Source organism: Octopus bimaculoides, chromosome 12 (genome assembly GCF_001194135.2).
Source record: "Octopus bimaculoides isolate UCB-OBI-ISO-001 chromosome 12, ASM119413v2, whole genome shotgun sequence".
NCBI lineage: Eukaryota > Metazoa > Mollusca > Cephalopoda > Octopoda > Octopodidae > Octopus > Octopus bimaculoides.
The window spans coordinates 9,083,547-9,105,093 of NC_068992.1; the positions used below are offsets into that span (position 1 = coordinate 9,083,547).

Genomic DNA, 21,547 nt, shown 5'->3' on the forward strand with positions numbered 1-21,547 from the left:
CCCCAACATCGCTTGACAACCGATGCTGGTGTGTTTATGTCCCCGTAACTTAGCGGTTCGGCAAAAAGAGACCGATAGAATAAGCACTAGGCTTACAAAGAATAAGTCCTGGGGTCGATTTGCTCGACTAAAGGCGGTGCTCCAGCATGGCCGCAGTCAAATGCCTGAAACAAGTAAAAGAGTATAAGTTAAATTATTTTAAAACCAAAAAGCTAAGTCCATTTAATTGACGTTAGCAGACAGCAGTGATCACGTGGTGTTATCTTTTGTCCTATCAGCTTTACCTCCCCTTGCTTTTGTTTCTTCCCTTTTTGCTGTTCTCTCTCCTCAGTAATTTTTCGCCTCCTTTTTATTGTCTCTTGTCATTTTTCTCTCTCCATTGTCTTCTTTCTTCATTCAGCTTTATGCAAATGGCTTTTTAATCTGTCTACTTTCACCTCCATCTCATATATATACATCCTCTTCTCTCCCTCTCTCTTTCACATTAATCCCCTGACTTCTGTAACGACGAGAGAGAATTCGTTCAATGGAAACTAAAACTTAATATCTTCGCTGGTCTCTGTGTTGTTGCGGCCTCCTTCCGTGTTGGCTGTAGTTACGTACCGTTTTTGACACGCCATGCAAACAATATCTCTGCGCATGTCGCTGTAAAAGACGCACTTTTGTTTTTATATTTCACATGGGCTGCTGAGGGCTGATGGCCTGTGTTAACGGCCACACATACCGTTCTTCTGCTCATAATGCTCTAGGTGCTACTGCCGCTACTATTACCACTTGCACACCCAATGCTGTGCATTATTTAGTAGTTTCGCTCAGCTGACTCATTATTACTACCCTGTATGAATCCTATTACGTCCATCATCTCTTATTTTGCCACAGAAAGCGACAAAAACAGCGATGAAGTTGGAAGCGGCGATAAAACAGAAAACGAAGACGAAGATGAAGACGAAGAACGAGACATTGAGAATAGTAGTATTCGCGAACCAACAGCACAGGTGACAGAAGACGAACACTACATGGCTGTAGTTGACTACGAGAAATGTATCGACGATAACAACGATGAAGATGATATCGAAGACAATGACGACGATCCTAAAAATACACTTTTTCCTCCTGTTCAACTTTCCGATCCTAACTGCTCGTCGTTGACAAGTGGGGTTTCTCACTGGACTCCAGTTCGGAAACAGCCAAGACCACCACCCGCTCATCTCAAGAAATACCTCTACCCAGTCTCGGAAATCATCGAAGAACTTCACCCAGAGGAAGTGAGATGGATGTACCGGCATGCTGGAAAGAAAAAATGGACTCCATTTATCGGATACGATTCTCTTAGGATCGAGTTCAGGTACAGAGAGCTGAGTGTATCATCTTTAAGCGAAGATAAACTAAAAGATATGATTGTCGTACGTGGAGGACTTTACGAAGTCGATGTCGTCGCCCGGAAATGTTACCCGTTGTTTTGGACTGGTAAATATAAATTTATTTATTTGGTAAAACCTGTCGATACCCGAATATACCCGAAGAATTTTCTCGACTTTACGTTCGAAATTCAAATCCTGCTTCAGTGAACTTTAACTTTCATACTTCCAGGAGTCGATAAAACGAAGTATTAGTCATATATTAGAGTCTATTTTATATTCTATAAAGTATCGTAATTGTGAATGATATTATAATAAATGACTAATTGACCTGCCTACCCCGACATGTACACTGTTCATTCATTATTATCAATACCTACGCTCTTAACTTATTCGACATGAAATTAATTTTGAAGGAATTAATTATCAACATTTTTTTTTTCAAAGCAAGTAAATTCTAGTAAACAAATAAATAAATTTTATTAAACCTTGCAAATGCAGTGGGAAGATTTCTGTAGACAAAAGGAACAAATAAAGTATCTAGCATTGGCGACAAATGAGTAACTGCTAACTAGTTGCGAGAGAAACTATTCTGTGATCTCGGACCAATAAGTGACAAGAGAACCTCTACGACATGGTCATTCGACCCAAAGAAGGAGCTTCTATGAATTGGTGAATCGAGTCAATGTGGGTAGGATGAGGTCACCGAAACTAACGAGATGGGTAGTATGACATGGACACTCGAGCTAATGCAAGAGTTTAACTTGACCTCAGGAAAGCACCTCTCCGACGAGGTTACTCAAAACGTGGTCACTCAAGACAACAAAGGAGTTTCTATGTGGTCGCTTGAGCGGCTAGAAATAGCAGTCAAATCGTACTTAAATATCGCCTTACTACATTAATAAGATTTGACTGTCATAGTTGGAATGTCTCTTATCGTAGGTCTATTCAGTCAGGGTTGACTTGTGCAGAACAACAACAATCTAATTCTACGTGATTAGTTAATTCTACATCAAATGTGTTTACAGTAACTCTACTCTTTAGACGTACAGGCGGTTGCAGTGTTTGTTTCAAGCCAACTAATTGTATCTGCCCATGGACACGCAGGGAAATGTTATTACTCCAACTTATAGTCTTCTGCTAGTAGACTTATATTTGTATGCAAAAGTTTTTTGATCCTCACTCTCAAAACTCAGGAATTTTTTTTTATAATAGATACAAGGCTACGAATTTGTAGGGAAGAATATAGTCAAATATATTGACTTGAGTATTTTACCGACATGGGAAGGATGATTTGAATTCAGAATGCAAATTCTGAATTCAACACTGCAAGGTCTGACACTCTACCAATTCTTCTGTATTCGAAGAATTGTAGTTAAAGTGACGGGTTTTCTTCTAGATATGAAGCGTGAGATCACATCTGAACACTATTTCCTCTGTTGTTATCTTTGTTCCTACCTATAATATGTTTAACACTTCTGTAGTTCTTTTTCATTTGTGCCAATCATTCTCAGTCAGAAGCAACTTTCTGATACTCTGTTTACTGTGAAATCTATTTATTTTACCTTCTTCAGAATTTCATGCAGTACAGCTCATTTGTTATTGTGCTCCCCCCTGCTTGCTTGTTTTATGCCATATAGCAAGGCTGCTGGACACAGAATTCACTGTGGTTCAAATTTCTTAGGCTATAAGACTAAGTGTTTTCAGCTACAGTCATTTAGCTTACGTCTCTTGTGATATAGGCGCTATATTAATACACAAAAGCTGATGATGATACTATACAGTATTCACTTAGAATACCATAGCATTAGGATTTAACAAGGTATGATTTGGACACTTCTATTAAAATAAAAGTGATGAAATCATGTCCTGTGTTTTGCTAATTTCACTAACCTAATTTATAAATGTAGAATATAACCCTCAATTATTCCCCTTACAATTTCCATGGCAACCATCTAGATACTTTTAAATGTGGTTATCCAAACACACCTTGACATGGAGTCCATTTCTCTCAATTTCTCTATTCTTTCGCTTAAGTGTCGAGTTTGTCTAAACCCTTCTGGGCAAAGTCCCAGCATGGCCTCAGTACAATGGCTGAAAGAAGTAGAAGAGAAGATGAGAGTTCATAAAAGAATCGCACATGTTCAATTGCCATGCAGAATGAAGAATCTGACATTTGGTCTCTTGCTAAGCTTTTACTCTCTTCATGGCAACTGAACTTATTGAACTCTTCTACTGATTGACTCTTATTGATGCTGTTGGACAACTCAAGCTATCATGATAGCTTTTCTATACAGAAATAGAGAACTGCTAGGTAGTCATTACTCCTACACCTGAAGACTCTCTTGGATGGAATACCAACTCATTCCAAGGTGCTACTGATACTCACATTCAGTGGAGTTGATTGAAGTTATGTGAATTGAACAAACACACAATGTACCACCAAGGCTAGGGAATTGAACTCACAACGTTATGATTATCAACACAACATCTTGACTACTAGGCTTGTGTTTTTCCAGCTGTAATTTATAAAGGCTATTTATTGTTGCCAGTACCGCCTGACTGGCCTTCGTGCCAGTGGCACGTAAAAGCACCCACTACACTCTCTGAGTGGTTGGTGTTAGGAAGGGCATCCAGCTGTAGAAACTGCCAAATCAGATTGGAGCCTGGTGTAACTATCTGGTTTCACCAGTCCTCAGTCAAATCGTCCAACCCATGCTAGCATGGAAAGCGGACGTTAAACGACGATGATGATGATGATGAAGTATGAGTAATGTTTTATAAAAATTCTTTATTCCAACTGCAACCAGTTTTATTCCATCATGTTTATAGAACTCAAGAACAGCAATTTTCTTTTTGTAGGTGATACCGCTGATGTACTTCGAGGGATCTGGTTCTATGATGATACTTGGCAACCTCTAGAGGAAGACACTTCCATTCGTATAGAGTCGGATCATTTGGGAAAGTTTTTGGGAAAGAAGTATCCATGTGATTTTTCTGAGACAGTAAACTTAAAGGTTGCCAGACAAGGTGAGCTCAATGATACTTTGCTTTGTTTTTTATCTTGTGTTGCTGTTGTTGACAAGCTGGTAGTAAACAGTATTTTAATTTAAGGGAACCTAAGAATATGTTTTCTATGATACAAAACAATCAATTTTAAAATTTCCATTAGAATCTTTCATCATTATCCTATGTAAGAAGTTCTTATGAAGTTTTATTGACTATTTTTTAATGTAGGAACCTCTTATTAATTATTAGCAAACTCCTAAAGTGATAAGCTGGTTAAATGGATACCATGGTGGACAAAATGCTTAGCTGCATTTCTTCTGGCTATTTACATTTTAAGTTTAGATACCACCTGGGTCAAATTTACTTTTCATCCTTTCTGGGTTGATAAAATAAGTACCAGTTGAGCACTGGGATGGTGTATTGATTTAACCCTCCCCTCAAAATTGCTAGCTTTGTGCCAAAATTAGGAAGACTTATAAGCAAATACAGGTTAATGCCTTTATAAACTATCAAGGAAGCCTGTACATAGTTGTTGCTTACCATGCTAGAAACATCAGCCAAATTTTCCTCAGATTGCACCCTGACACCTTAAAAGGTATACTACATAGTCTTAGATATACAATACTTAAGAGAAGGATAAGATTATTGTGACTAGAATATCTTTCATCAAAGACATTCGAGTGAGATTATTGCCAGTGCCGCTGGACTGGTTCCTGTGCAGGTGGCACATAAAATACACCATTTTGAGCATGGCCGTTGCCAGTACCGCCTGACTGGCCTTCGTGCTGGTGGCACGTAAAAGCACCCACTACACTCTCGGAGTGGTTGGCGTTAGGAAGGGCATCCAGCTGTAGAAACTCTGCCAGATCAGATTGGAGCCTGGTGTAGCCATCCTCAGTCAAATCGTCCAACCCATGCTAGCATGGAAAGCAGATGTTAAACGATGATGATGATAGGTCTGCTTTGTCAAGGCTGACCTGGGATTTAACATGACTTGATAACTTGTTATCATGTAACATCCAAGTTCCATGCTGTCATGGGTTAGACAGTTTGATAGGATCACTAGGTACAAGTGTCTGCTTTGGCATAGTTACACCAACCACTTTACAGTGTGTAGTGGGTGCTTTTTCATGCCACCAGCAGAAATGTTAAATTGATCATAAAAGTAAGTTTTAAAAATTAGATGTTTGTATTTTGTTAATTTCATTTTATGTAAATGCCAGTACCGTGTGACTGGCCCTCGTGCCGGTGGCACGTAAAAGCACCCTCTACACTCTCGGAGTGGTTGGCGTTAGGAAGGGCATCCAGCTGTAGAAACTCTGCCAAATCAGATTGGAGCCTGGTGTAGCCATCTGGTTCACCAGTCCTCAGTCAAATCGTCCAACCCATGCTAGCATGGAAAGCGGACGTTAAACGATGACGATGATGATGATATATAACTTCTGAACCTTAGCTTTGACCCTTTGAAAGGATACAGTGACCAATCATAATGTCATTATCAGCACTACTTTGCTCTTGCAGTGACAAGCATGGAATATATAGACATAAATACATATTCACATGTACGCATGTGCACATACACACACACACACATCAATGCATATTTGCATGTGTGTACACATGTTTTTTACAATATCCTTTGTGCAGTTTTCTTCTACCAAATCTCCTTGTCTGGCATTTCTCAGCCTAGGGCTATGGAATGCACTTCAAGATACTGTGCAGTGGGACTGAACCCAAAACCATATAGTTGCAAATGGAAGTTCTTAACCACATAACCATTCCTGCTCTATGTTCTAAAATATATCTAAATAAATTTACAATAGGTTGTTGTGGTTTTTTTAAAAATTTAATCTAATTTTCTCCCTTTCCTTCGTTACAGTTATCCATCATATAGCATTCTCAGACTGCCATGTTGAATGGAGAAATGCTACGGAAGTTTACATGTTTAGTGATTCTACTCCTTCAAAAATTGTTCGATCTGTAAGTCAGACATTAGGATTTCAGAAGAGTAAGTATTTAAATCTTCTTTTCCTCTTTAGTGGTTTGGTCTTGAATAGATCTAACTGGTTATATTTAGGTCAGGAGATGGATGTGCTATGCTTGGTATAAAATGGACAAAACTTGCTTCCATATTGGAACAGCACTCTTACAATTTCATCGAAATATAATCCAATTTAAAGGCTGCATAGTAATATATTTGTTTTTTTTCTGCAGGTGGAACCAAACTGTGTCGCGGATACTGTAATGAAGCTCGGATGGATGACAAGCCTCCAGACATTACTCATCTGGTGTTTGTTGTTCATGGTATTGGCCAAAAAATGGATACTGGCAATATAATTAAACGATGTAATGAGTACGTTTCTCTTTAACATTTGTTTTTATTTTTCTTATTCATGGGTCAGTTTTTAAACATTACCAGCTAGAAGATGTCTCTCAGTAAAGATGCATGGCTATGTTTTTATTAAAAAGTTCACAATCACATGAGTTTTGGGTTCAATACCACTGCATACAACCTTGGGCATGTTTCCTACCATAGCTTTGGGTCACCCAATGCATTGTGATAAAATTTTGGTTTATGGAAACTTTATGAAAATCCTTCAAATACATATATATATGTACGAGGGGGTGCTAAAAAGTTCCTGGCTTTGGGTAAAAAAAAATACAGGAGGATCAGTTAATTATGATTTTATTCAACATATTCCCCTCTCAGCTTCACACTTATTGTAGCAGCCCTTCAGTTTTTCTAAGCCTCGTAAAAGAACTCAGAAGGTTGGGTCTCCAACCTGGCCTTTCCTGATACTCTTAAAGCCAGGAACTTTCCAGCACCCCCTCGTATGTGTGTAACATTTTGCTGATGGACATATTAGTGTGAAAACCGATAAACTAGCACAGATAGTCTCTTGTCACTTTTGCCATTGGAAATGCAATGAAGTAGTGATTTGCTTGTTAGAAACCTGATACCAACTAGCTATTGCTCACCAAAAGTATGGTATTAAAATAGAAAAGTCAAGCTGATTCAAAAGTTATTGGTTAATACCTTTTCATTGGTGTTGTGCCATAACCAAGGTACTCAAAAGTTGTTGACATCCAACTTTGTTGGCAGGTGAAAAGGTAAACAAAATAAATTAATCAGTGCCAAACTAACTGAAAATAGGTGAGAGGTTTATTGACTTCCAGTACTTCAGTCAGGTTGTTTTTTTGTTGTTGTTGTTGTTTAACCCTAGGTCAGCTCTTATCCAGTTGATCAGAGACATTACAACTGTTATCATACCAGCTCTTATTCATACCTAGTGTTTATACATTATCTGGTTTGTCTTTTTTAAGAAGATAGGATTTGATTTGAAGGAGATTTGACTGTTATTTCTAGCTACTCAAGTAACACTGAGAAAGCACCTTCATTATTTCAATCTTGATCAACTTCTTTCGTATGGTGATGACTGAACGATGATAAAACATCTATTGAAAGAAATCTGTCAAAATTTCTCATCTGAAGATGACTTCTAGCATTAGATTGACTAAAAATTTATGTTGCATTTATATTTCTTATGTTCAGAGGTATCTACAATCAAAGAAGGGTTTTAAATCTAGAAATTCTGCATTGCACCTATTTTAATCCGGTTTTTGAAGCTTGAATAAACAGAGATTAAGACTGATCTTGATGTGAAATTTAGACATGGCAAAGGTTACTTGTTACGTTTCATTTTTTTTCTTCTTTATTTAACTGTTGTGTAAATATTACATCCTCATACATAAACAATAATCATTTAATGAGGGAAGATCTATGTAGTTACCTGACCTGCTGGAAATAGCAACCAAATGTGCCTCAACCCTGCTATTTTAAAGAAAAGATACATTGGTCTTAGTTATAGAAAAATACAAGATAGTCACAGCTGAAATGCCTCTACTGATAAGGTTTAGTCTGCTTAATCAGGGATGATGTGAGGCTAAGTAACATCTTATAGTAGAAGTGTCACAGATGGCAGAGAGATGTAAGAAACTATTGACGGTATTTGATACCTCTTGGTTCTGAGTTCAAATACTGTCTTGTTTGATTTTTCTTTCTTTGATCTCCTTTGTGTAAATGAAATGCATAGCAGTTCCATACTGAGATGCTAGCATGGATCTTTCAGTGTAGCCCATGTTTCACTTGCATATAAGAATAGAAGCAGGATGGTGCTATTGAAGAGGCTGGCATGAAATGAGAATTTGGGAACAGTGTGGAATGAACAACATAACTACAATAATACCCAAAGCACAAGTTTTGCTGAGATGGACAATTCACAAGGTTCACACCAGGTGGACCTGTGCAGATGCCAGTTGGTATCCAAGAGACTGAGAAGACCTCCTTGACAATTTAATTAAATGATTTGGGCCAAGATGGAAGAGAAGGGCATATCAAGAAGGATTCAAGGATACATACTGGGGTCAGGTCAATGTAGTATATCCCTGTTCCCTAATAAAAAGACTTTGAGTTTGATAGAGGTTAATTAATATTTATAAAGCATGTAAGACTTTTCAAACTTCATTTTGTAATGACTTATTAATACATTCAACTTTTACTACTTTTATCATCATCATCATCATCGTTTAACATCCATTTTCCATTAAATGATGATGATGATTTTATTTGATGAAATTCATTTGTTGAAATAACATGGTATTTACTGATTACAGACTGCGGGAATCTATAGAGCGACTGAAAAAGAAAAATTTCCCCAATTTGGACCAAAGTAATCAGAGAGTAGAATTCCTGCCTGTAGAGTGGCGATCTAGTCTGCAACTAGATGGTGGTAAGTATTATCTTGTTTTTAGATTTTTTTTTTTTTTTTTTTTTACTTTTCCTAAATAGTTGATAACACTCACTGTTATCTGCTTAAAGCTCCCTAAAAGTTTGTAGGGCTTTGCTGCTTCCTTTTATAAGATGGAGATAGCTTTTGTAAGTGAAAAAAAGATATATAAAAAAAACTACTGTTGTTAGACAACACTCCTCTCAGTAATTTGAGAACACTAACAACTCCATTAACAGCATTTGTTTATGGCATATGTGCACCCTTCTACAAAAATGCAAAAGGAATTATTATATAACGTAAACATAAAATTAATGGAAACAGTTTTCCCATATCTGGATTATGTTATCCTCTGAGTATTTTCCCATTATGCACCGTTTTGGCTATTATTGAAGGTACCCCCAAAAAACCACATATCTCATAGTATTTTCCCATTATGCACCAGTTTTGCTGTATTAAATTACAGACACGCACACATGCAGGCAAGACTATCCAGGTGTTCTCACTAAAGGGCAGTAACTCCAGGTTTCTCTGCTTAAATTTGTGGAAACGAATCCAAAAAAAAGAAAAACATATCTCACGAATCTGTGGTCCTATTTATGCGAAACTTGTTTTATTCCGTTTGTATTCACATTTCAGGAGTACCTTACTTTCAGAGTATTTTCCCATTATGCACTGGTTTGGCTGTATTAAATTGCAGTCAAGCACACGTAAGCAATCACAGAGTTTTAGAAGTGTATATAGATTTGTTATATCAGGCCATTGTGTTATCACTAATAACTTTTTACATCAGCTGATGCAAATTAAGTAAATAGTAATTTAATTTCTCCATTGTTCATTATCAGATACTGTTGAGCTCATTACACCCCATAGTGTAAAAGGTCTCCGCACAATTCTAAATAGTAGTGCCATGGATATTCTATACTATACAAGTCCACTCTACCGATCAGAGGTAAGTTCTCTTTCCATTCAATTATTTTATGAGTAGAGTTTGTGGAAAGTTTTGAGGAATGGGACTGTATTTCAAAAACAGAAACCGGTTACTGAGTAAAGATTGTGAAGATTGTATTAGGCTTACCTACTAAAGCTTTAGTCTTTGCTAAATTCACTTTAAAGCCTCTTGGTTCCAGATTTGGTCTTGTACGTCAGGAATTTCTTTTCTGAGTCTTCTATAATAGCTAGGTTGTCAGCATAAAGAAGTTCCCATGAGCAGATGGTGTTAAACCCTTCTGTTATAGCTTCAAGAACTATAGTGAAAAAAGGGGACTGAAGACTAAACCCTTGTTAACCCTAACCTTCACACTAAATTCATTGCTATACTTTGTCACTAATTCTCACTTCAACTATTCCCTTATACATGGTTTGCACAGCTTTCACAAGCTATATGTTTACTCCAAACTTCTTCAGTGACCACCAGATCACAGAGCAAAGAATCCTATCTTCTTTAGGGGTCCTTGCTCTGGAGAGGTATAGGGGCTTATTCCTGACTAGATTACTCCTATAGAGGTCTCACTAAGAACGTGGCGTCAGTAGGGTTTTGTGTTATAACTCTTTCTGTAAACTTGGTCTAATACTTCTATAGTTTGCCTTTGTCTTTGTAACTTTTGACAGTGATACTGCTATGTCAGCATTGGGTTTGACACTTTCTTGTATTACCTTGTTTATTATGTGGGTGACAAGCACATTTCTTACTCTGCCAGAGAGTCAAAGTATCTCAGTGGTGATTCCTGGTAGACCAGGTGCCTTCCCTGCCTTCATATCCTAAATTGCCCTGTCTTCCATTTGATGGCAAATTATTAATAAAAGTGTAACTTTATTTTAGATTACCCATGGTTTGCAATCTGAGATAAACAGATTGTATTCTGTGTTCTGCCTCCGAAATCCTTATTTCATTTCTGCTGGAGGAAAGATATCCATTGCTGCACATTCCTTGGGTAAGTATTTAAACAGAGGCTTCAAATCATTTTGGTTGTTAGTGTTGTTAGTATTGTTGTTTAGCTGTAGGTCATCTTTGATTGAACAAAACTAAGGTCAGTAGAATTCCAACTGTGACCATCCTGTTTATTGTTTCAGATATATACTGATATAGGCGCAGGAGTGGCTCTGTGGTAAGTAGCTTGCTTACCAACCACATGGTTCCGGGTTCAGTCCTACTGCGTGGCACCTTGGGCAAGTGTCTTCTCATATAGCCTCGGGCCAACCAAAGCTTTGTGAGTGGATTTGGTAGACAGAAACTGAAAGAAGCCTGTCGTATATATGTATATATATATATATGTGTGTGTATATGTTTGTGTGTCTGTGTTTGTCCCCCAACATCGCTTGACAACCGATGCTGGTGTGGTTACGTCCCCATAACTTAACGGTTCGGCAAAAGAGACCGATAGAATGAGTACTAGGCTTACAAAGAATAAGTCCTGGGTTCGGTTGCTTCAACTAAAGGCGGTGCTCCAGCTTGGCCACAGTCAAATGACTGAAACGAGTAAAGGAGAGTAAAGAGTATACTATAACAGAATTGGCTGTATGTTAACACATTTGTTTTACTGACTTAGTTGAGCCAAGATAGCCTCTATAAAATCCTTTTGCTTGTTATGCTAGAAATAGCAGTCAGACCTTACACAAATAACACTGCTGTTTAAGCCAAAAATAAAGGAAGACTATATTTCTGTATGTATGTGTGTGTGGTTGGTGTCCGAAAGGGCATCCACCCATAAAGACCCTGCCAAAACAGACAGTAACCAGGTGTAATAACATGTCCTGTACTTTTCCAGGTTTATAATATTTAAGAATATGACTTTTCATGCTCGCATTTTTCCATGTAATGTATGTTTATGTATGATGATATGTATATATGTGTGTCTTTGTGCCCACCACCACTTGAAAACTGTTTGGACAAAAGAAATCAATGGGAAAAGTATCAGATTTTAAAAAAATATTAACTACACTCTCAGAGTGGTTGGCGTTAGGAAGGGCATCCAGCTGTAGAAACTCTGCCAAATCAGATTGGAGCCTGGTGTAGCCATCCGGTTTCACCAGTCCTCAGTCAAATCGTCCAACCCATGCTAGCATGAAAAGCGGATGTTAAACAACGATGATGATGATTAAGGACTGATGTTGATTTGTTTGACTAAACTTTTCCAGGCGATACTCCAGCATGAACACAGTCCAATGACTGAAAATTTTTCAAAGATAAACAATATATATTGTTTTGCAAGTACTTAAGCTAAATAATTTGTTCTTTGAAATGGTTCATACCTCTCACTTACATTGTTGTCTTTATATTTAGTCATTCAAGTTTTTTTTGTTTTTTTTAATATATGAAAAGCAATCCAAAGGCACAGTCTTTAGTAACATGGCAGAGTTAATAATTATCTCATTCAATCTGTTGTATGAAACTTCATCATTTATTCATGATAATGGGGAAAAAAATAGGTATTGAATACTGAACTGTTCAATCCAGAAAAAAATTAGGAAAAAGTTGTATCTGAATGCTTATTGATCCAAATAATCTGATTTATGAAATCATTTCTCCCTCCCCTGCCATTATGTAGTTTCTTTGATCCAAAATTTAGTTTAAATATCAATAAAATATGAATGAATTAATAAAAAAAAAACTAATTAAAAGTGATAAGAAAATATGTAATTTAAAATGGGTTTTAATTTTCAGTGTTATTTATGTGTTTTTAATCCTTATGAAATAAGTCAAAATGGTATTGTTTGATTTTCATACACTATCATTATGATTATGGTAATCCATAATGTCTGAAGGGAGAGTATCTCAGACTTTTGTCGTACATTGGACAATGATACTTAATCAATTATTGATAAAGAGAACAATTATACTCTCATTATTGATCTGGTGTTGTTAAGTAGGTACCCTTGGTTGCTGAAGTGTATGTTCTTTTGAAAGACCTTGTTAATATCATTTTAATGGTTTTCTTTCATAAATATTGAAGTTGGGAATGGCATAGTGAAGAGTAGAATTTGGTTTATGTTGTTGTTGTTGTGAGCCCCAGTTTGGCCCTGAATAAACAACCCTACTGTAAAGGGCTATAAACTTTCCTTGCCCATCCAGAAACAGTATACCATGAACTACATTTTCTGGTGTATCCATTGTTAAAGGTGGCATGGTATGGTAGGTCAAGTGACTACATAGATACATTCTTGTTATTTGATTTCATTCAGGCAGATTAAGTGTCTAATTGTCTGAAATAACTTATTTCAATAAAGATTATAATGACCTCATTATTACTCATTCTTAAAATATGGTTCCCAGTTCAAACTCAATCTGGGACAATGATCATATCCTGGGGCTAAGACATCTGGTGAATACACACACACACACACACACACACATATATATATATGTATGTATGTATATATGTGTGTGTATATATATGTATGTATCTATATATATGTATGTGTATATGTGTGTGTGTATATATATATATATATACATATACATGAGCTTATTGAACCTATTTTATACATGACTTTTAGCCTACTCTGTATAAATCTTTGTTTTGTTTCATACATACATATATATATCTATATGTATGTATGTATGTATGTATGTAAGATGGTTGGTGTTAGGAAGAGCATCCAGCCATAAAAGCCCTGCCAAAACAGACAGTGAAGACTTGTGCAGTCTTCCACCTAGCTAGCCCCTATCAAACCAGCCAACCCATGCCAGCATGGAAAAGAGACATTAAATGATGATGATGATAATATATATAGTCACTTGGTAAAGTTAGTTGAAATAGCTATTATAATATCATATTATATATATTTACTCTGCTGAGGTCGACTTTGCTTTTCATCATTTCAGGGTTAAGTCAAATACCAGTGGAATACTGGGGGTTGATGCAATCAACTAGTCCCCCTCCCACAAAATTTCAAGCCTTGTGCCTTCAATAGAAAGGATTATTATATGTATTTATATGCAATAAAAATCTTGAAATTTTGTATTTTTTCACATTCATGATATCACAAACATTTTTTAAAATATGAAGAATTATTTCAACTTTCTGTTTGTATATATCTGGCCCCTAGGTGCTGTGATAACGTACGATATCATTACAAGCTGGAACCCAATCAAACTTTATGATCAGTTTGTTGCATCTTTAATCGTAAGTAACCCCTTTTTTCTTTCTCTTGATAATTTGTTCTAATCACAAGCTCATTACTGGTTTTGAAGAATATCTCTTTAACCCTTTTGATGCCAACATGTCTGGGACAACTCCTGGTTCTAAGCTTCAGGCTTCATGTTTTAACATTACCTGAATTAAAGCATATATATATATATATATATATATATATATATTCATATACACACACAAACACAAATATATATATACACATATACTTCTATATATATATATATATATATATATATTATTTAAAAGAGTTCCAACTCTGTCTGCTGGAAGACAGACATTAAATGATCCACAGAGAGGTCTTTAAGTGGTTGTATATTTAGTCTAGTAGATTGCATCTATAGGAAAGTGGTTATATAGCTCAGCGGGCTGCGTGTTTGAATCACGTCGGAGGGTCACCACTTTATAGGAATGCGTTATCAGTTATATAGAAATAGTTGTTATTGTAGCTCAGCGGGCTGCGTGTCTGAATCACGTCGGAGGGTCACCACTTTATAGGAAAGTGGGTTATACATCATTAGATGTACACCTGACTTTCCTATATTAAATTAAGAATTGAACGGAACGCTGAACTCCAAACTATCAACATAACAACATTTATTCAAGGTGGAAAATATACATCTTTTATCTTGTTTGTTGAGACGTCTTCGGTGTGTGAGAACATGTATGTTGTGACGTTGGTATATTGATGTGAGCTGTCTAGCGTGAGTTCGAACGATGGAGAGACAGCTAGACACGTCCTTGCTCAATCGCTGGCCAGCAAGAAAGAAACAGAATGAAGCGGGAAAGCTTGGGTGTTGAATTCCACGCATGCGTGAGACTACGCATGCGCACGGCGTTACTACACATCTAAGAATTGACAGCAAATAAAAGGCTAGGAATAATTTCCACTGAAACACTTAAATATATTTACTTGCTTATACGTTCATTAAAACGTAAAGGAACCATGAACCATTTTCATATATTTTTCATATCTTGCTTTTATTCATTTATTTTTTTTTTTTTCATTCTTCAATTTCATAAATTTTATTTCAGAAACAATATATGGAATTAATAGTAAGTTACAACGTCTCTTATACTAAGTATGTTTGGATGTATCTAACTCTTTCAAATAATTCTTTCTTTTTTCGGTTTTTTTAATACTCTAACACTGTCTCTGTCTGGATGTTTGCCTCTCTTCCATATTTACATACTAGGCCCTGCTTCTGTTTACAACAAAGGTGACAATATATTAGATCAAATGAAATGTATTCATATTCTACATACAATTAGCACAGAATATTTTACTGTGAATTGCCACTGTTAGTATAGTAATATGTATTGAGAAATCATTTACAAATGATGGTCACAGAATATAAAACTACAACCATATTAAGGTCTGTAAAAGGATTGGCATTAGGGAGAGCATCCAACCACAGAAACCATGCCAAAACAGAGATTGGAGCTCAATGCAGTCCTCTAATTCATTGGATTCTGCCAGACCATTCAACCCATACTAGCACAGAAGACAGACATTAAATGATAATTAATGATGAGGAATGTAGTCATTTTTATTATCTAATTAACTTGTTTATATTGAACTTACCTTCCTTTTATAACTTAATGATTTTGAACGTTGGTAATTATGTCTTAACGCTGCTCAGATAAAGAAATATATACAGAACAGAAAAAGTAATAAAATTGAATAATCTACAACAACAAAAAAAAAAAGACAAGCTTCAAGAATGATAACTAAACCTATGAATGAAAGAATAATTAGAATACATGGTGGTGGTAGGCAGAGGGTTAATGCTCAGGTTTATATGTGTGCTTGGTGTGGGTGCACACATACACACATGGATATGTTGTTGTTGCTAATTATCTCTAATCCTCTTGTACTTTCAAAGCTTCTAATATAATATTATTGATTACTAATTTATCTGTTTTGCTTTTCCAATATTTCATATACATTTTTCCCTTATTTGCATGATTGGGATGATATATTTACTGTAACAGTTGCTTTTACAGCTGGATGTCCTTTCTTTATTACTAACCACTCAGTAATGAAACCAAAATAGCTCTTCCTCTCTTCACTTCAATCAGACAAACCGGAGTTAGCAGAATTAGGTGCTACCTCTTGCTAAAGAGAATGTGCCTTAATTTTATGTAATCTTTAATTTCTCATTTTTTTTTTTTAACTTATAGCATTAAAAATATATAGATTAAGTGTGTGTGTGTGTGTGTGTGTGTGTGTGATGAATAGAAAGGGACAAAGTATCTAGGCAGGTACTGTACGACCACTGTTATAATCCAGGCTCTGGCTAACCACATTGAGTTGTAAGGAGCAACTCAGATTACTTAAAGTGAGCAATGCCACTGTAATTCATCTGAAGGGTAAATCCTGTAATTGTCAACTGACGAAAGGAGGTTTTTGTATTATTGCTTTCACTGTCTTTAGCTTTTCATGTTTCATTAAAGGTAGGATGAGCAACATGTTCTCCATCCAGTGAGAGATGATTATCATTTCATGTACACAGTATTAAAATAAGAGTTTCTAATAGCATCATGTCATGGAAGACACTGTGTACATTAAATGGTTTTATATATGTATATAAACTGAACTGTCCCATGATGGTGAGATCAGTAGAAAAGTACTTCATCTGGTGGAGAGATAGATATTATTTGATATACACAATACATATTTTGATGTACTACTAATAGTTTTATATGTTGGGAAATGCCTCAGACATATCCATCAGGCAGAAACCACATATAACAAACTTGAAATGTTTGGTTTGCTATTTGTTTGTGCTTGATGAATCTGTTTAAGGTATTTCTCAACATGTAAAACTATTAGTAGCACATAAAAACATGTATTGTGTGTCTGTGTTTGTGTGTTAACAAACGCATGCACACAACAGGTATCCATAGCTCACTCATGAATCCAGAAATTAATCTAACCATACTTGGTTCATGTATTTTGTTTCTTCTTTTTTTTTCTTTTTTTTTTTTTTTTTTTTTTTTTTTTTTTTAAATATTTAGGATGAAAAACGAGAACAGTTGCAAGATAGTACCCATCTGTTAACTGATATGGACAGTGCCAGAGCAAGGTATGGCGCCTACAGTATTTTTTGACATACAAGTCGATGGGGTATATGGTGTAAACATTCAAACGTACTCACTCTCTTTCCAAATTCTACTGTTTTTCACATAGAATTTTTGACCCTCCAAACTACTTATCTTGGTGTATAACTCAGCCTGCCTATTTTGGTTTTGAAAATTTGTCTTGTATGCCAGAAAACACAGTAATACAGTCTTAAGCTGTAATTTCCTTTAAGATTATTTTTGTTTTATTGTTGTTGTTGTCTGTGTCTGCTTCAGTAGAACCTTATCATTTTGCATCAGTTTTGTTTCTCCTATTAACATGGTTGGAATGAGGTGATGACTCTTAATTATTTATTCTCTACATCCTTTCTTTTCTCAATAAATATACAGTATTGTACATTTAATTAGTTATTCATTCATCATTACTTCAACAAGTATGGTAAAAATCTGTTTTGGTGATGAAGTCAAAATTATACTGAAACATATCTTGAATTGCCTCTCATACTTGCAGGAAAAAGACTGAAATAATCGTTTTTCCTTCTCACTGTACATGCACACACATATATATTGAATATGAAAAATAATACTCCATTCATTGCATATGTTAACACTAACTTAACTATTTTTGTCTTTAAATCTCTCTGCTGTTCTTACTGCTAACACATTATCTTACACATACTTCATACATTCTACCTCTTGCTCTGAGGCTGTGTGTTGTGCTTTTGAGCAAGAGACTTTATTTCATGTTGCTCCAGTTTACTCAGCTGTAGAAATGAGTTGTGATGTCAGTGGTGCCAAGCTGAATTGCTTTTCCCTTGAATAACATTTATAGCATGGAGAAGGGAGGCTGGTATGCATGGGTGACCGCTGGTCTTCCATTAACAACCTTGCCTGGACTTGTGCCTCTATGGATAACTTTCTAGGTGCAATCTCATGGTCATGCATGACTGAAGGAGGGCTTTACTTTATACATACATACATACGTACGTGAAAAAGGTATCAAATGAAATAACCATAACCCCTGATAATGCATTAATAATGTATGATTTATTTATTTATGTTTTCAGAGTTTCTGAAATTGAATCCCAACTGTCTTCACTTCAAGAGAAACAACAAAAAGGGTCACAAGCACTCAAATTCCGAGTAATTATCCTTAATTTTGATTATTTGTAATTTGTTATTAAATTCTTATTTGTTCCAAAGATTTTTGGTTTGGTAGAAATTAGTCTTGCAATGCCCTTTCCTGTAGAATTTTCGGATATACTTTGAACAAATGGATGAACCAGTATCATAATGAAAGACCAACAAGAAAGCAATATTTGCAATGAACTGGTTGATCTGGCCTGTTCACTTGATCAATGCAGTATGAACAGGCTTTTTTCTTATCAAAAGTGTGCCTATTTTTGTTTTCTTTACTTACTGTGATCAATTCTCTGCATTGATTATGAAACTAAAATCAATTCAATCAAAATGAAATCTTACTATAAACTTCCATATTTGCTTGAATACATTAACGTCTTGAATATAATATGACCACCACCTCCAATTTTTCTACCTAAAACTCAATGATATATATTTTATCTTCTTGTCTATATATATATATATATATATATATTATCCTCATTTTTCACACTCAAGTATTGTGCTATCCCCACCAATATTGACTCAGATGTTTTGTTATCAAATTTCTCAGATTTTTCACTAGTAAATGTGAATTCTGCTTATATTTTTCATGTAAATTCTCTTAGATCCTATAAGCACTAGTTTGAGATAGAAAAGAGCAACAAGCTCACTGACAGCTTGACCCATGTTTATATCACTTACAAAGAGACCTTATCACCAATCACACTACAATGTGCCCAGTAAGTCTTATCAGTGGGTCTGCTGGTCTCTTCTGTGACAAATTGCTGTTAATACAATCTAATGTCATTTAGAAAATCTTTTCTCTGTAATCTATACATCTGTTACATAACGATTTCTCTAATTGTTCTTTCAGAAACTGTTTATATATTTATTGATGTTTTAATTTTTTTTTTTTAATTAAAAAATTTTTTTTTTTCCTGTCATTTCATTTTTAGGTAGAAAACCTTTTTTGTCTTGGTTCTCCTTTGGCTGTGTTTCTAACTCTCCGAGGTGTCCCTCTTCATGGCTGTGATAACAATGGACAACCAAACGTCATTCCATCACATTTGTGTCATAGACTCTTCAACATTTACCATCCAGCCGACCCAATTGTAAGGAAGCTTATTCTGCATAAATTTCTCAGTTGAAATTTTTATTCATTTTGGGTCCACTTTCAAATATTAGTTATAGAATTTGTTCAACAGGGACACAATATGATGACTTCTGTCATTACACAGACCCATTAAAAAGACTTTAAAATTCACACAAGTTAATTAACTATTTATTAATTGTATGGTGACCACACAGAATGAGAGAAAGTTGAATTGCTTGCTTATAGGAAATAGAGTAGTATACATTCTAGATTACAAGCCATAGTGTTGTTAATCTTACATCGTTAACTTGGCTACCTCTACCTTCCTCTTTCACTTCTTCTCCCCCTCCTTTCTGTATTCCCTTCTGTCTGTCTCTCTCTTCCTTTTGTGCCTAAACCATGTTCTGTTCTCTCTCCTTCAACTGAAAACCATTGAAAACCCCATCTTTTCTCCTCTCCCATCACTTCTGAGATAACGATTTAAGGAGATGCAAATATACACATACATCTACAACAGGATTGAACATGGAACACTTAGATTGAAAGTAAACTCCTTAATTACACAGCTGCCCATACTGAATTTGTTAGCAAGTTCTTAAATTTACTAGTTTCTAATAACCAAATTGCTATAGAAAGAAAAGTTACCATTTGTTGTAGAATCCATAATATTAATTGTTAGGGTATGTGAGGATCTACCCATATGAAACTATCTGTTGTAAATCTTAATGTTAAACCCTTTTGCATTCTCATTACTTTGTCAAATGTATTGCTTATTTATTCACATTGTTCTGAACTATTCATGCATTATCTCATAGCTTCAAAATTTCAATGATATGATTGTTTACTTTTACAATGATATTGTAGTGTATGTGTGAGAGGCTGTATCTGGCCAGTTTGAATATAAAACAGGTAAAACATTTGGGCCAGATGTGGCCTGTTTAAATGCTAAAGACTTAAAAGATGTTGCACACAGCTATCAACAGGGAGGATAATTATGACAACCTTCAAATAATCAATTCAAGACATGTGTAAATTAGAGCATAGCATTTTCAATTAAATTATCAATCTATTTTCAGGCCTATCGCATTGAACCATTAATCTACAAACATTATGCATCTATTTTACCTGTGGACATCCAACGGTTTGATGCCCCATTAAAGAGACCCTATTCAGAGTGTTCAGGAAGAGGGAGTACTTCTGATACTCTTGTTGATTCGAGTAGTGAACACAGTATTGCAAGCATTCCTGAATCTTCCACAGAAACTGAAGTAGAATCCTCATCCTTACCCAAAACCATTGGATATTCTTTGGGTAAGTTGATTTTTAGATTTAAGATTCATCTTTTCTTCAAGTGCTGTCATTTTCTGTTTTTGGAATCTCTAGCTATCATTCACTCTTACACCTTTTCTTGCTGCAGGGAACATGTTCTTAACTTTAATTAAAAAGTCACCTTCAGATTTATTGACTCGTGAGCTTAAAAAAATGGAGACGGAAGCAAGACAGTTAGAAGAAATGAACCCAACTCCAATGCCAAGTTGTTCTGTGCATAATGCCCCAGGTATGTGCTTGAATTTTTTTTTTTTTTTACTTTATATTATTCCTAATAGACATACCATTAATACAGTTGCCTAACCTATTTTTTCTGTATCAAATTAAATTGGTAATCTACTTAATGTTATCCATATGAAACAACAATAAAATAGTGCTGTGTTTACAGAATTCAAAGAAAACAAGTTTCAAATTCATTGTAGATATTGAATATTTCTGCAGAGCATATTGTTATTGACTATGTACTTGCAGAAATATAAAATCAACAAAACTTTTTGCTTAGCTGATAGCTGGATGTGAGCTATGGGGCAGTGCCTGGCTTAGTCGCCTCCCAATGTGTCAGATTGCTATAGAACTGAACAATGGTATCATTTGAGTTGGTGTAGCTCTTCA

General features: G+C 35.5%; 1 protein-coding gene across 2 annotated transcripts; it reads left to right on the forward strand.

Moving 5' to 3' along the window:
- The first annotated feature begins 309 nt into the window (after positions 1-309).
- LOC106876756 (phospholipase DDHD1) lies at positions 310-21,253 on the forward strand. 2 transcript variants are annotated; one of them, XM_014925444.2, is made up of 14 exons: positions 310-1,467; positions 4,221-4,388; positions 6,247-6,375; positions 6,582-6,720; positions 9,042-9,157; positions 10,000-10,106; positions 10,977-11,088; positions 14,204-14,280; positions 15,343-15,363; positions 17,329-17,396; positions 18,459-18,534; positions 19,470-19,625; positions 20,683-20,917; positions 21,024-21,253. In XM_014925444.2, exons 1-14 carry the CDS (start codon positions 840-842, stop codon positions 21,236-21,238), a joined length of 2,247 nt encoding a protein of 748 aa, XP_014780930.2. In that variant the 5' UTR covers positions 310-839; the 3' UTR covers positions 21,239-21,253. The 2 variants fall into 2 exon arrangements, with proteins under 2 accessions (XP_014780930.2, XP_052828051.1); XM_052972091.1 differs by lacking the exon at positions 15,343-15,363.
- The last annotated feature ends 294 nt before the right edge of the window (positions 21,254-21,547 follow it).

Bases quoted from the DNA above. Each gene is read 5' to 3' on its own strand.
- LOC106876756 (XM_014925444.2), top strand. From the start codon at position 840: ATGAATCCTATTACGTCCATCATCTCTTATTTTGCCACAGAAAGCGAC. The intron at 6,376-6,581 runs GTAAGTATTTAA...TTTTTTCTGCAG, and splicing joins GACATTAGGATTTCAGAAGA to GTGGAACCAAACTGTGTCGC. The intron at 14,281-15,342 runs GTAAGTAACCCC...ATTTTATTTCAG, and splicing joins AGTTTGTTGCATCTTTAATC to AAACAATATATGGAATTAAT.